The sequence below is a fragment of the Gavialis gangeticus genome, unplaced genomic scaffold (assembly GCF_001723915.1).
Source record: "Gavialis gangeticus isolate Ggan-Ray unplaced genomic scaffold, GavGan_comp1, whole genome shotgun sequence".
In the NCBI taxonomy this organism is placed as follows: domain Eukaryota; kingdom Metazoa; phylum Chordata; order Crocodylia; family Gavialidae; genus Gavialis; species Gavialis gangeticus.
The window spans coordinates 53,303,060-53,315,911 of record NW_017729030.1 but is presented as its reverse complement, the minus strand read 5'-3'; the positions used below and the strand labels follow the sequence as shown (position 1 = coordinate 53,315,911).

At 41.0% G+C, this 12,852-nt stretch overlaps 1 protein-coding gene across 1 annotated transcript in view; it reads left to right on the top strand.

Annotated features, from left to right (window-relative positions):
* TMEM154 (transmembrane protein 154) overlaps window positions 1-12,852 on the top strand; it is a 24,240-nt gene that overhangs the window by 9,833 nt on the left and 1,555 nt on the right. The window contains exons 2-6 of the mRNA XM_019522215.1: window positions 562-645; window positions 3,390-3,719; window positions 5,931-5,958; window positions 7,279-7,364; window positions 9,166-9,226. Coding sequence (XP_019377760.1) covers window positions 562-645; window positions 3,390-3,719; window positions 5,931-5,958; window positions 7,279-7,364; window positions 9,166-9,226 — 589 coding nt within the window. The remainder of the gene's footprint in view (window positions 1-561; window positions 646-3,389; window positions 3,720-5,930; window positions 5,959-7,278; window positions 7,365-9,165; window positions 9,227-12,852) is intronic.

The window sequence follows — 12,852 nt, the reverse complement described above, 5'->3', positions numbered from 1 at the left end:
GGCCCGGGGTCCCCCCCCTGCCATGCCTTTGATGTTAAAGAAAATCCAAAGGGAAAAAGTAAATATCAGGAGGCGAACTGATGTTTCTTACTGCTGCATTTCCAGTCACTGGGCTTCTTCACAGGGCTCTTCCATCCCATACACTGCCATTACCAGAGCAGATGTTCAGGGTGCAATCTCTGAATTATAGTCTGTGCTTAATGCGCTAATACAGTCTCAGGTGAGCTTAAAAGTTACCTGCTGCATGGATCGTGAACTGTTCCCTACACTTGGGCTTATACCCCAACTAGTTCCCCTCCAAGCCCATCCTTAGGCTTGCTTGCCATTGTAAACTCAGGAGTATACTTCTCTGCCCGTGTTCATGATTTCCTCCCACCACCTGTGCTCTCTTTGCACCAGAACTTCAATTATGTTCTGCCTTAATTGATGGGCCTTGATTGGGAACCATAGCCAGCTTACTCAATCCCCTGGCTAGCCCTGGGCTCTGTCCCTGTTGCAGGGGAGAACACCCAGTGTCATAGGGCAGACCCCCTTAACTGGTTCTTCACCTCTTCTTTCTAGGTGATGGACGTGGAATGACTCTCTCACCACATGGATTTTCTTCAGGCCTCCAGGATGACACTCATAGACTGGCTCAAATCTCAGGTAAGTTTCACTGCTTCCTGATCCTTTTCTGCCAGACCTGTTGACCCCTGGTTGGGGTTGGGTAATTGCTGTGCCTCTGTGCAGCTGCACGAGCTCCTCTCTGGGGAAATGCCACTTGCCTGGCCCTGGCACTTTAACTTCCTCTGAGCCTCTCCAGTGGTTTCATGTCTTCCCTCCAGGGCAACCAGCGAAAATCAGTTAAAGCTAGTCTCTTCCTTCACATGCTTTATTGACATTCTCAACATGCAAGTGGGACACTCCCCATCCACAGTTCCATTGCCTTTTTGCACTTCGGGACAGGGCACCATCTCTGCCCTGTCACACTGTCCCTCTCTCCAAGAACACCTTCCCTAGCAAACTCCCCTGTACACTAGCCCGTTCACTGCTCCTTGGTCCTGAAAGCTTCCCTTTTCCCTGCTAATCTGCTTCCTCTCACCAACCTTACAGTGAAGGAAGGTGAGCGTTTCTGGGCAAACTTCCTTGAGAACTCCCCACTCACTCTGGACTCTAGTTAAACAAAAGGTTTAGGCATTGTTTTAACTGCTGAGTTTTAGCTATGTACGCTAATTTTTTATGTAGATTATTTACTCTTATTTAAGGAAATAGCTTACTTTAAAGGCTCTCCTTCAAAGAGGGGAGTCACAAACTAACTTGAAAGCTGCTTGCAAACTGCCCTGTTTGCTTGGCCTGTTTACTCACTCCCTGGTCACTCATGGTGCCTCTCCACATACTCTGATGTGTTTTAACTAGAACATGTTGGAGCAGACTCGACTAATTGAGTCTGTTCTGCATTCTAATTAGAACACTCTAGCATCGCTGCAGCATCACACATATAAGCCCCCACAGGTTTAATAATGGCCACTGGAGTGCTTTAACATTGAATGAGTTTTAGTTAAAAATCCTGTGGTTAAAAAATTTTTTAGTTAAAAAATCCATTTTTAAATGAGTGGGGGCTTAATAGATGTGACACTGCAGTGTTTTAATTAAATCAGCTTTGTGGGAATCACTAATTAAAACAACTCCTCCCCTTCCTCCAAGCATGTGTATAGCCACCCTCTGGGAGTCTCTTTTTATACCTTTCTGGGCCTAAACTGGGTCCTCCCCCTTATTAGGGCTTTTGTCAGACGGAAGCAGAAATCATCCAGCTAGCAGCACTTCCAGCTGGTCAGACCACATGCCCAGACACTCAGACCACCAAATGAACACTCAGCAAGCCAAGCACACAGACAGCCCTGACTCACTTACCTTCCTAGAGCAGGAACTAGTGCCTGCTGCCTTGTTCCTCTTCCTCTTCCTCTTCCTCCTTTACCGCCAGTGAACTGCTTGCCAAATGCCCTGTTTGCTGTCCCCTTTTGCTCCATGCCATAACATGGTATTACTTAAAAAGGATGCAGAAATTACATTTTTCTTTAAGTCAATATGTGCCATAGCTGCCATGAAACAAAGGAGAAAGTTAAGTGACTAGTCCATGTTTGTATAGAATATTTTGAAAAGTGAGAAGTTAACAAAATAATATATTTAAAATGAGGTGGCATAATGACTTTTTCCATATTAATCTGTTCATGTGTGCTGATTTCTAGCAAAGAATAAAAGAACCAGGAATGAGCATGATGAGTATGGTATAAATATGTCAATAAAACATTGTTGTGGCAGCTTCAGACAATACATTCACTATACTGATTTAAAATGTCATTTCCTTGTGTGAGATACTCATTTTCACTTTTATTAAAGGTTAACAGAAAGAAGAAGCAATACTGTCCAGTGGATTAAGCATGAGAAGAGGCTTTAGTATTCTAATCCCGGATTCCCCACTGATTCACCATAGATCTCAGGGGAAAATCACTTTTTTTGCCTCTCCGATTCCTCGCTTGTAAAATAGACACGATAATTTTTCATCTCACAGGAGCACTATTGAAAATAATGTGTTGACAAAGCATGTAAACTTCTAGGTGTATGACTAGTTCCAGTCATGTGGGGTTCTGAGCATCTCCAGCATATTACTGAGATTAATTGACTTGAGCAAAAACTTAGTCTGGGCAGTCTCATGCAGACAAGTATTTAGCACTCCACTAAACTGTGTTCTTGGAATCCTTTACAGTTTTGGCTTCACCAGTTGTTGGAGAGCAGGTGTGAAAGTCAACATTTCTATGGGCTTTACTCTGTCCTGGTTTAGCCCTATTCCTGCAGCCCTCAGACATTTGAGAGAACTGATCATTTTGCAGAGGGAGCAATAGGGAAATAGGGACACTGGTGAACTTCATGGAAGGTCATGGAGAGAGTTGGTGAGCTAGGGATAATGGACTGATTAGTAAATGATTGAGAGGGTGAAGGGATGAAAGAGGGCAAGTCCAAGACTGTCAGAATTGATGACTGAATGCCAAAGTGATAAGGGTATCTGGTGTGTGAGAGAATAGGGGTGCAGCAAGATCAGGTACGGGTGTAAAAAAGAAGGTGTATTTGCTTGAAAACAGTTGTGTAAATGTGGTTGTAAAGGCAAGGGGGTTGAACAAGTTTATGTGTTTAATAAATGCAAGCTAGCAGAATTTGGTTTGGGTAAGTAAGTTTTCCTCATAAAATTGCAATGCTATTCTAGTTCTATATATACATACCAAGACTTACAAGCGTGTGTGTAAGTAAGGCAGATGCAGGTTAAATGAAGAGCAAATATTATAGCCATATGCTTTGACTCTTTATAAGTTCCAATAACAGGTGAAAATATTAAGATGTTCACATATGTTTTGCAGAATCTGAAACAGAAGAAGATCATTCAGGAGACAGTCCACTATTATCATCCACTGTTATAACAACTCCTAGTCCAGAGAGATCTACCGTGCTTTCTACAGCTGCCCTTGACTCTGATCTGAAACCTTCGACCACACCAGAAGCACCCAAGTTAGGATTTGAAACAGGAAATAATGCAACTACTGAGTCAAAAGATGAAAACAATAATAACACAGAAATGGCAGGTGTTAACCCAGCCTTAATATATGGCGTCCCTGCAGTCTTACTCATCATATTAATTCTGCTGATCATTGCCTTTGTAATATGGCACAAAAAGAAAAAGTCTAAGCAAGGTAAAATTTAACAAATCTCAAATGTCAGATGGAACTTTTTATAAGATAGTCAGTGGGAATAGGAAGGGATTTCAAGAAATGGAGTGTAATGGATTCTCTGCTAGTTAGTTATAGTTTCATATACAGAAAAGGAATGTACTATGAAACTCAAGAATTTTTTCCCCTATCTCAAACCACTGTATGCACAGTATATTCCACTGATGCTTAATTTAATTCTGCTTTGTAGCATCCTCTATATATCTTTTACATCTATGACAGCTATGAGGGGATTCTCTGGCTTTTCACATCTGTGGTAGTTAAGAGTAAAACACGACTACATGTGATTTTTCCTGTTCTGTTCTTATGTTGACAAATTCCAAAAACTAGGGTTCCTCTTGCTTTTATTACCCTTGAGGGACAAACTACTGGAAGTTAAATAAACACAAGCAAAACCTTGATGAGAGAATTTTATACTTGAATTTCATTTTAAGGGAAGTTTTCCCTGAGAGTCTGTAGAGTACTAACAGATGTGAAACCGCTTGCTAAAATGGAAGCAATTTCTTAAGAATCATGTGAGCATGCTGTCTGTATTCTGCGATAGGAAGAATACAATTTCAGGAAACCACGTATACGCTGTCTTAAAAACTCCACTGTGTGAAACAACAGAAACTGAAGAGAAGCAGATCCTTAAAATTAATCTGATGCCTTTTTTTTTTTTAGTGTGTGCGCTGATTTTTAAAAACATGCATGTCATGAAAAGTGTATCAAGCTACACATATTGAATGACAAACATATACACAGGGACAGAATTTTATTGAACCTTTGCAAACGCACCTGCATTCTTTCTAGGATATACCACCAACTCCCACCAAATGGGTGCTGAGGCATGTGGCTATGTGTTCACACACAAGTAGTGAACTGCACATGGTAAAATATGCGTGCGCTGTCACAGGCTTACAGGAAATGTAGCCCCTAAAGAGTTCCAGGAGCACAATTTTGAGTACCTGCTCTCTTTCACTTCTGGATTGGAACTACTACCTTGGATATCCCTACCTCTGTTCAGCTTCTGTTTTTCACAAAGTAGAGTTATTAAGACAGTCTGGCTGTAGTTTCCCGAATTTGCTTAGATGCACTATTCAGCTTGCCTGTAGCTTCTGATTGGATTGCTCAACAAACAATCATTCAGGAGCAAGTTGGCAGCTTCAGCATCTTTTTGAGCTCACCTGTAGAGGAGATTAGCTATCTGCATAATGGCCTGCTCTACCACTCTACAAAGTTTCTCTCTTTTTTTTGGTATAAATACTCTTGTTTCTCCCACAGCTTTTAGTACTTCTTTCTACCTCACTCTGTCCTCCTCTCTATTTTCTTTTGTTTTCCATCCTTGTCCTATCAGGAGTTTAAACCAAATGTGTCTTTCTTGAAAGCCATCCCCTCTGGTGTCTATCTAGGTTGGCTTCCTTCATCCCATTGACACTTCAGCAGCCATTCAAGCTACTCCACCTTTTCCTCCCTTGTGGAAAAGAGCTTGCACTGCACATGTGCAGCTCCCATGATCTTCTTTCAGAAGTAGGGGAACTGCAGACAATCTGCATCAGACTGTCTTGAAGATTGCAGTAAACTATTTATATAGCAGTTGTTGCTCTTGCAGGCTGTCACTTTCCTGGAGCCAACATATTAGGCTTACATTGCTCTGTGTTTGCTGTCTCCTGTACACTGCCTGGCTCATGTTCTGAATATGATCTCTCACTGCACTCATCTTTGTTCCATTGGCTTCAGCTCCTGATTTCGACTCAAACCAAACACCTCACTCTGTTACTTACTATCTTATGGCTCGTGGAACATCAGAGTGGAAGAGGTCTTTCCAGCCATTCAGGCCAGTCACCTGTGTTCATGGACAATCCTTTCTTTGTCCAGCAAATGGCTTCTTTTTTAATAACTAGTAGGGTTTCTAAATTATCAGCTTCTACCCATATATTCAAAGAAATTACTGATTAAGAACCAAATCGTCTCTGTAAATTACAAATGGCAGGTAAGAAAAGTCATCAAACATTTTATACCATTTTATACTAAAATTATACAATTTTAGTTGTAATCTAAACATTAACTATTTAACTTTTTGAAAACTGGAATTTGTTTTAAATAACTCTAAGGCAGAATTTTCCCAGCCATAGATTCTTAAGAGGAAATGAGACTTTTTAACTATGCATACCAACATTTTTACTTCTTTTTCAGATGAACTGGGAAGTGAAAATGTCAAAAGGTAAAGTTTATAAAAAGCACTTGTCAGCCTACTTTTGTTTGCTTAATAGGCCATGTTCAATATTCTGGCTTTAAACTTGCTGTATGGACTTGGTTGTATGTCCTGGAGTTTCAAGACTTCAACACTTTTTAATTAATTAACCCAGTTAGTTGTCTCTGGAGGCAAATAAAGAGACAAAGTCTGGTTCCAAAAAGATGCCTTAAAACTGGGGTCTTAAACATGCCTTAAAGCACGTATGGAAGGCACAGAACAAAGAATTCAGGATTTCCTTGCAGTTATCTCAGTTCAGCTACACAGAGGCATGGTGCAGGGGGTGTAATACAGATGCCATGCTGTCTCTGGTCCAACTTCATACCTATTGCCTCACCATTTGTTGTAAGTACCATCCGCAGTTGGTTATCTAACTCTAAATGCAGACCGCACAGGAAATAGGTAGATTATAGAAAATGGGACAAGATTCCAGAACTGTGAGTGTAAATCTATCTGCAGCTTTGGTTCTTTTCTCTATTTTTCAAATTTGCTTGCTCGTTACTAGATTGGATGTAAAAGTTTTCTGGGGCTTTTACAGACTAAAATTACCCTTGTGAAAAAAGAAGCAGCAGCAGCAGCCAAACTGTTCTCATACACAGCTAACAGTTTCTACCTTCTTCTTTTCCTGAAATCTCTCCTCTTGTTTCCCTGAGATCTCTCAGCACCAGGTCCTGACAGAAGGTAATGAAGCCACCTGAATGCCCTGACCATCCAGCCAGAGGCGTTCTTAGACTCTGTCTCAGGCATTCTTATTGGTATGACTTCAGGGCTACTCTAAGGTGGCTATATAGCTTCATTTCCAGGGTTTGGTGCATGCAGTATGGTAGTAAATGGGTGGAGTGCTTCCTCCCTTCTCCAGCAGTAGTCCTGAACTCAGCATGGAGGCAAGCCCTGAACTGCACATTATTCTACTTAGATCTTTTCCTTCTGAGATCATTGCTGAAGCCAGCCCCATGGTTAAATCAGTATTTCCAGTATGGGGTCCTATCCTGCTCTCACTGAAGCAAATGGGATGTTCCATAGGGATTTCAGTGGGGGCAAGACCAGATCTTTTGTTTTCCAGTTTTATCGCTGCATGGTTTAGTTTGTTCCACTTACAACCTATGGTCATTTTTCTTTGCTCCATGGGCTGGCACACCTTCAGAAAGGAAATTTGTTGGGCAGGCACTGGTTTCCAGAAATTCCCACTGATGCTAATGCTTATAAAAGACACATTCAAAGCTACTATATTATGCACCTGTCTGAATGAAATGCTTTATTTAATACATCTTTTTTCCCTCCTATATCAAGTCCTATTTTTGAAGAAGACACTCCCTCTGTTATGGAAATAGAAATGGAAGAGCTCGATAAATGGATGAATAGTATGAACAAAAATGGTACCTGGCAACTTCCCCCACATCATTGCTTGCTCTCTAGCTGAGGTGGCTTCCTGAAATAGCAATTCTGTGTTTTTCTATCTTGTATTTGGGTTGTTAAATTTCCTATAATGTTTTCAGTCATAATCTTGAGTCTACAACACTAAAATAGCTGCACAGCTGAATGTCTGGGGTGGGATTGTTCTGGAAAGTATTTTTAGGCTGTGTGGGTGCTTATTTTTAACACATTATGGGATACTCTAGATAGAATACAGTGAATGAATGTTTCAGTTTTCCAGTAGAAGCTTTTATGAAACACAAATATGACTGTGCACGATATTTATGTTTTAAGTATAAATGTCTAGCTTAAAACTAATCAGTGGGGGTTTTTTTAATTTCTGGTTCTTTCAGTGTCCAGAATTTCTATGATGCTGCATATTGTGCCATTCTAAGAGAAATCCCTACTTACTCATAGCTCAAGAGACTAATTACTTAACAATACTGTCAAAATCATCTTCTGTGTTTATCACTATGACTACATTCCTTCCTCCTCTGCATCCCTCTGCTCATTCTTTATCATCTACCATATCAAATATAAGCTGTTTATCATTGCCTTTTAAATCCATCACCACTTAGATGTACCATGACTAGCAAATCTACTAGCTTATCAAGCCATCAGCTTTTACCTTAGCTCCGCCAATAATGGCCATCTCAATCATCCACTCACCTTCTTTTCTCTGAAGAACCTCTGTGCTTTCTCTCAGGTAGAGAAAGTGTAGACCCAGTGCTAGGGACAAGGGTTGGCCTTTCACAGTCCCGGGGCTGTGCTGGGAACTGTACAGAAGTTCAGTTAAATCAGTCTTGCCCAACCCAATCTAAGGGTGTTTATACATGTGCTCCAGGAGTGGGAAGGGGGTGCTTTAATTACAGGGCTCTGAGAGCTGTTCTAATTAAACTGCCCAAAGCATCTTGTGTATCAGCACTCCAATGCTTCAAAATGACAGCGGGGGCGCTTTATCTAAAGCTCATGGAACAAGGTTTAGATAAAGTGCCCCCACCATTTTAAAGCATAAGCACACTAATACACAAGACATGGGAAGCTGCTGGAGCATGGTAATTGCCACACTCCAGCAGACATGATTAATCAAGTCTGCTCCGATTCACTGGATTATAGTGCGTCAGAGCAGCCTCCCTGCTCATGTATAGGCACCCAAAGCTAGACTTAAACTGAAGTAGGGTTAAACTAGATTGGGTCAGCCATTTTTAGAGCAATCTAACAGTCTTGAATTTCTGAACAGTTTGCACTTAGATTAACCTAACTACAGATGTAAGTGCAAGGTCTGCACCTGAGTGAAGTAAGTTAAATCAGGTGGCCATTTTTAATATGATCTAACCTCCCCCAACCTCTCCAAACTTTTCTATGTACCCCTAGAATCAATTGTTATATTAATCCTGTGAAAAAATAGATGTGATAGTAAAAAGTTGTGTATAGAAAAGTTAACAAATAGTACTTCTAGTTTTGTTTTATGGCAAAGGCACATAAGGTTAATGATAAGCAGTTTATGTGTGTATAGATATGCAATAAATAGAAGTAAATATAATAAAGGTAACTAGGATACAACACACATTGTAGGAGGACTTTAGAATGAATATAGACAATATCATGCAAAAATATATGAACATGCAAGTATTAAAAATAAGAAAATATACCAGCACCCTGAAGTTTTCACTGGGTATTGACTGCACAGAAAGCAAATACAGTTTTGAAACATCTGAAAGAATGCCATGAGTAAGCGTGACTTTTTCTCTTATCATTTCTTAGCTGAATCTGAATGTTTGCCTACTGTAAAAGAAGAAGAAAAGGACTCAAATGCCAATCAAAGGTACTTTTAAGTGTATTCTTACATTACTTAAAGTCTTAAAGTTAGCTGCAATAATTCTAAGACTTTAGCAACCTTTTTTCTTCATGTGTGGTCAGTATTGTTTTAATACATATGCACTTTTATTGCACTTCAAACAAATGTTTCAATGCACTTTTATTTGTTAAAAAAAGATATCTACCTGCAGTTTGGCACTTGCACATGATCCTTCAGCAATAAACTTCTGTATGTGCCAGGAAGAGAGGGAAAGAGAGAGGGAGAGAAAAGATGGGAAAGAGATAAAGCAAAAACAAACAAAAAAACCTAATTGGTCAAATTTTAATTGAATTTGAAAAATACCTCATCTGTAAGCTATCAAAAAAGAAAGGTCAGTATAGGGAAAAAAAAATCACACATACCACTAGGTGGCCCTACTGAACTGAGAATGAATGTCATGTTTTTGGCCTGCATGGTCAGTATTTTGACAGAGCTTACAAGAAAACCAGCAATATAATAAAGTTTTTGCTGTTGCTGTTCAGTAGGTGAAACTTCCCTCCAAGTCCCTACTGAACTTATGGTGTTTAAGTAGAGAGGGAAGACGCTTATTAGCTATTAAAATCAAAATCCCAACAGCTTTAAAATTCTCTGGGCAGTTTCCACCAGAATAAAGGCACGAACCATATTTCCTTGGACAAACTCCAGTTTGTTCTGCCTACCTAGAAATTACTATTGCAATTTTCAATTGGATATGGGTATTTTCTTTTTCTTTTTTTTTTTTTGTCATAAGCTGTTCTATGATGTTCTTGCTTGTCCACCCTAGAGGTGGCTGCATGTAAGAATGGCATGAAGTGTTTAGTCTCTGCAATGCATATAATGCTGAACAATGAAAAAACTCACTCCCCAGTGACTCTGTGGTAGTGTCCCTTGTAGTATGGTTCCAGTGGAGATGAACTACCAGAAAAACAGGGAGAAAGGCTAAGTGAGGATTCATAGAGGCTCCTGATAGATGCCTCAAGTTCAATCTATTTGTGGAGCCTGACCAGTTTTGAGGTGCACCCCCTGGAATCGTTGGTGGGGAGGCTTTCAAGAATAAAGCCTCTTACCTTCTCATCTGTTTTTATTTCCATTTATTCACTGGGTACTATTTCTGTTCCTGTCCTGCACCCCTACTGCAATTAGACTATAGCAGGACTGGCCAAATGTCCTAAAACTTGTAGTCACAAACTAAAATCTTAACATGGCTGAAAGCTGCAGGGCACACAGCTTTTGAGATGCATGTACCCCAGAATCAATTACTTCTGCACAGAGCTTCTGCTTAAATAATAGCTTCTCATTAAATGACTTCTTAGAATAAATAATATGTGAAGAAAATAACAAATGAACAGATAGAAAAAGAACTTTTTATTTAAATGCTTTTTTACTGTCAGGAGATGAATGTAGTTTGTGAGCTACAGTTTCATCATCCCTCAGCTGTGGGACAGAGGAAGGAATGGTATTCAGGGGTATGGCTACATGGCACAGTTTAGTGCTGAGAAGAGATACCTGAGTTAGCACTGAATGAGCTAGCACAGGTGCTGAATGGAGTATAACCACATTATCCTGGCTTTCCACCTTGGGACTAATCAGGAGAATTAATTAAGCAGGACAGAACACTACGCTAATGCAGTTCTGCTGCTTCCTTGGTGAGGCTGCAGCTGGAGATCTTTATCCAATTCTGGACTCCACAATTCAAAAAGGATGTGGAAAAGCTTGAAAGAGTCCAGAGGAGAGCCACGCGCATGATCAGAGGAACAGAGAACAGGCCTTATGATGAGAGGCTGAGAGCCATGGGATTCTTCTGCCTGGAAAAGCACAGGCTCAGGGGTGACCTGGTGGCTGCCTATAAGTATATAAGGGGTGTACATCAGGATCTGGGGCAATACCTGTTCACCAGAGCACCCCAAGGGATGACAAGGTCAAACAGTCACAAACTCCTCCAAGACCATTTTAGGCTGGACAGAAGGAAAAACTTCTTTACTGTCCAAGCCCCCAAGGCCTAGAATAGACTCCCTTCAAAGGTGGTGCAAGCACTTACTCTGGACTCTCTTAAGAAACATTTTGGATGCTTATCTTCCTGGGATCCTTCAACCCTTGCTGACTTCCTGCCTCTTGGGCGGGGGGCTGGACTCTTTTTTCCGAGGTCCCTTCCAGCCCTAACGTCTATGAAATCTATGAAAAAAAGTATCTTTATGCAGGACTGAATCATGCCATGTAGAAAGACTCGTGAGTGAATGGAAGTATAACTAAAAATAATGGCTAAAGAATAATACGCGTTTCCCATACTATACTGTTACTGTTGTTTACAACACAACTCCTTGTTCTTGTCTTATAAACAGATGCTAAGGAGCTTCTGAGAGAGAGTTCTCCATTAGGGCCCCATTCCTTTGGAGTGCTCTGGCTTTTCAGATCTGTTATTGTCCAAACTTCTTGGCACTTTGTGAATATTGTATAATCTGTTTGAGCAGGGATGGTGCTTGGCTAGGGTGGCAGAGGCTAAAGTTTTTTGCCTGCCAGAAAAGTGTGTGGTTTTAAACTGTGTTGGTCACATGCAGTCTGACCAAATGTTGTGGTGCACAGAGGAAGTACTTCAACATTTATGCTCATTGTTTGAAAGGCACAGTAAGGGCAAATTATAATGTTTCTGGATGCTTCGGCAACCCTTTAAGAAAAAGTTACTTTCCAAATCTCTCACCAAGGCTGGTGCCCCAAACCCATTCTTGTTTAGGCTTTTGTGTGGCCCTGCCCCTTATAGGCTTAAAGAAACTTTACTTAAAATCTTAAAATAAAACACTGCTGGGTCTCAGATTTATTTCTGCTGGATTCTGCTCCCACAATAACTTTTTTCATAGGCTCCTTCCATGGGTACATAAAAGATGGCTCTGGCAGGAAGGGAACACAGAAACTTAGGTTTAGATAGATGGTCCACAGGGAGGAAAGGGTAACTATTATACTCAGGGATCAGACTGGATAAAGGTGGCAATTCTTTCTTTAATTACATGTACTTTTGACACTAAATGAGAAGATATTTAAAATGTACAAGGTAGATCTTCTTAATATAACCAGCCATCTCCTTTCATTCATTCTTTGATTATCTGTAGCAGGGCTGTCCAACTTCAGTGCAACTGGAAGTCCCCATGGGGTCTCTCCCACCATACAGGCTGTGTTTGTGGCATCCAGCCCCCAAATGACAGGACACACTCCCTGTCCACCTTTCACCCTGTGGGCTGCACAGGCAGCCCACGGACCCCTAGTCCTTTCCCCACCAGACAGCAGTAGGAGAGGTGGCTGCTGGAGCCTGCAGACCACATGTTAACTATCTGTGCACTCTGTATAGATCACATACAGCCCACAAGCCACAAGTTGGACAGCCCTGATCTGCGAAACAAGTTATGTGTTTCATAGTTTCATAGTTTCTAGGGTCAGAAGGGACCTGAGCAGATCATCCAGTCCGACCCCCTGCCATGGCAGGAAAGAGTACTAGGGTCAAATGACCCCAGCAAGGTGTACATCTGGCCTCCTCTTAAAGACTCCCAGGGTAGAAGCCAGCACCACTTCTCTTGGAAGTTGGTTCCAGATCCTAGCCGCCCTGACCGTGAAGTAGCGCCTCCTGA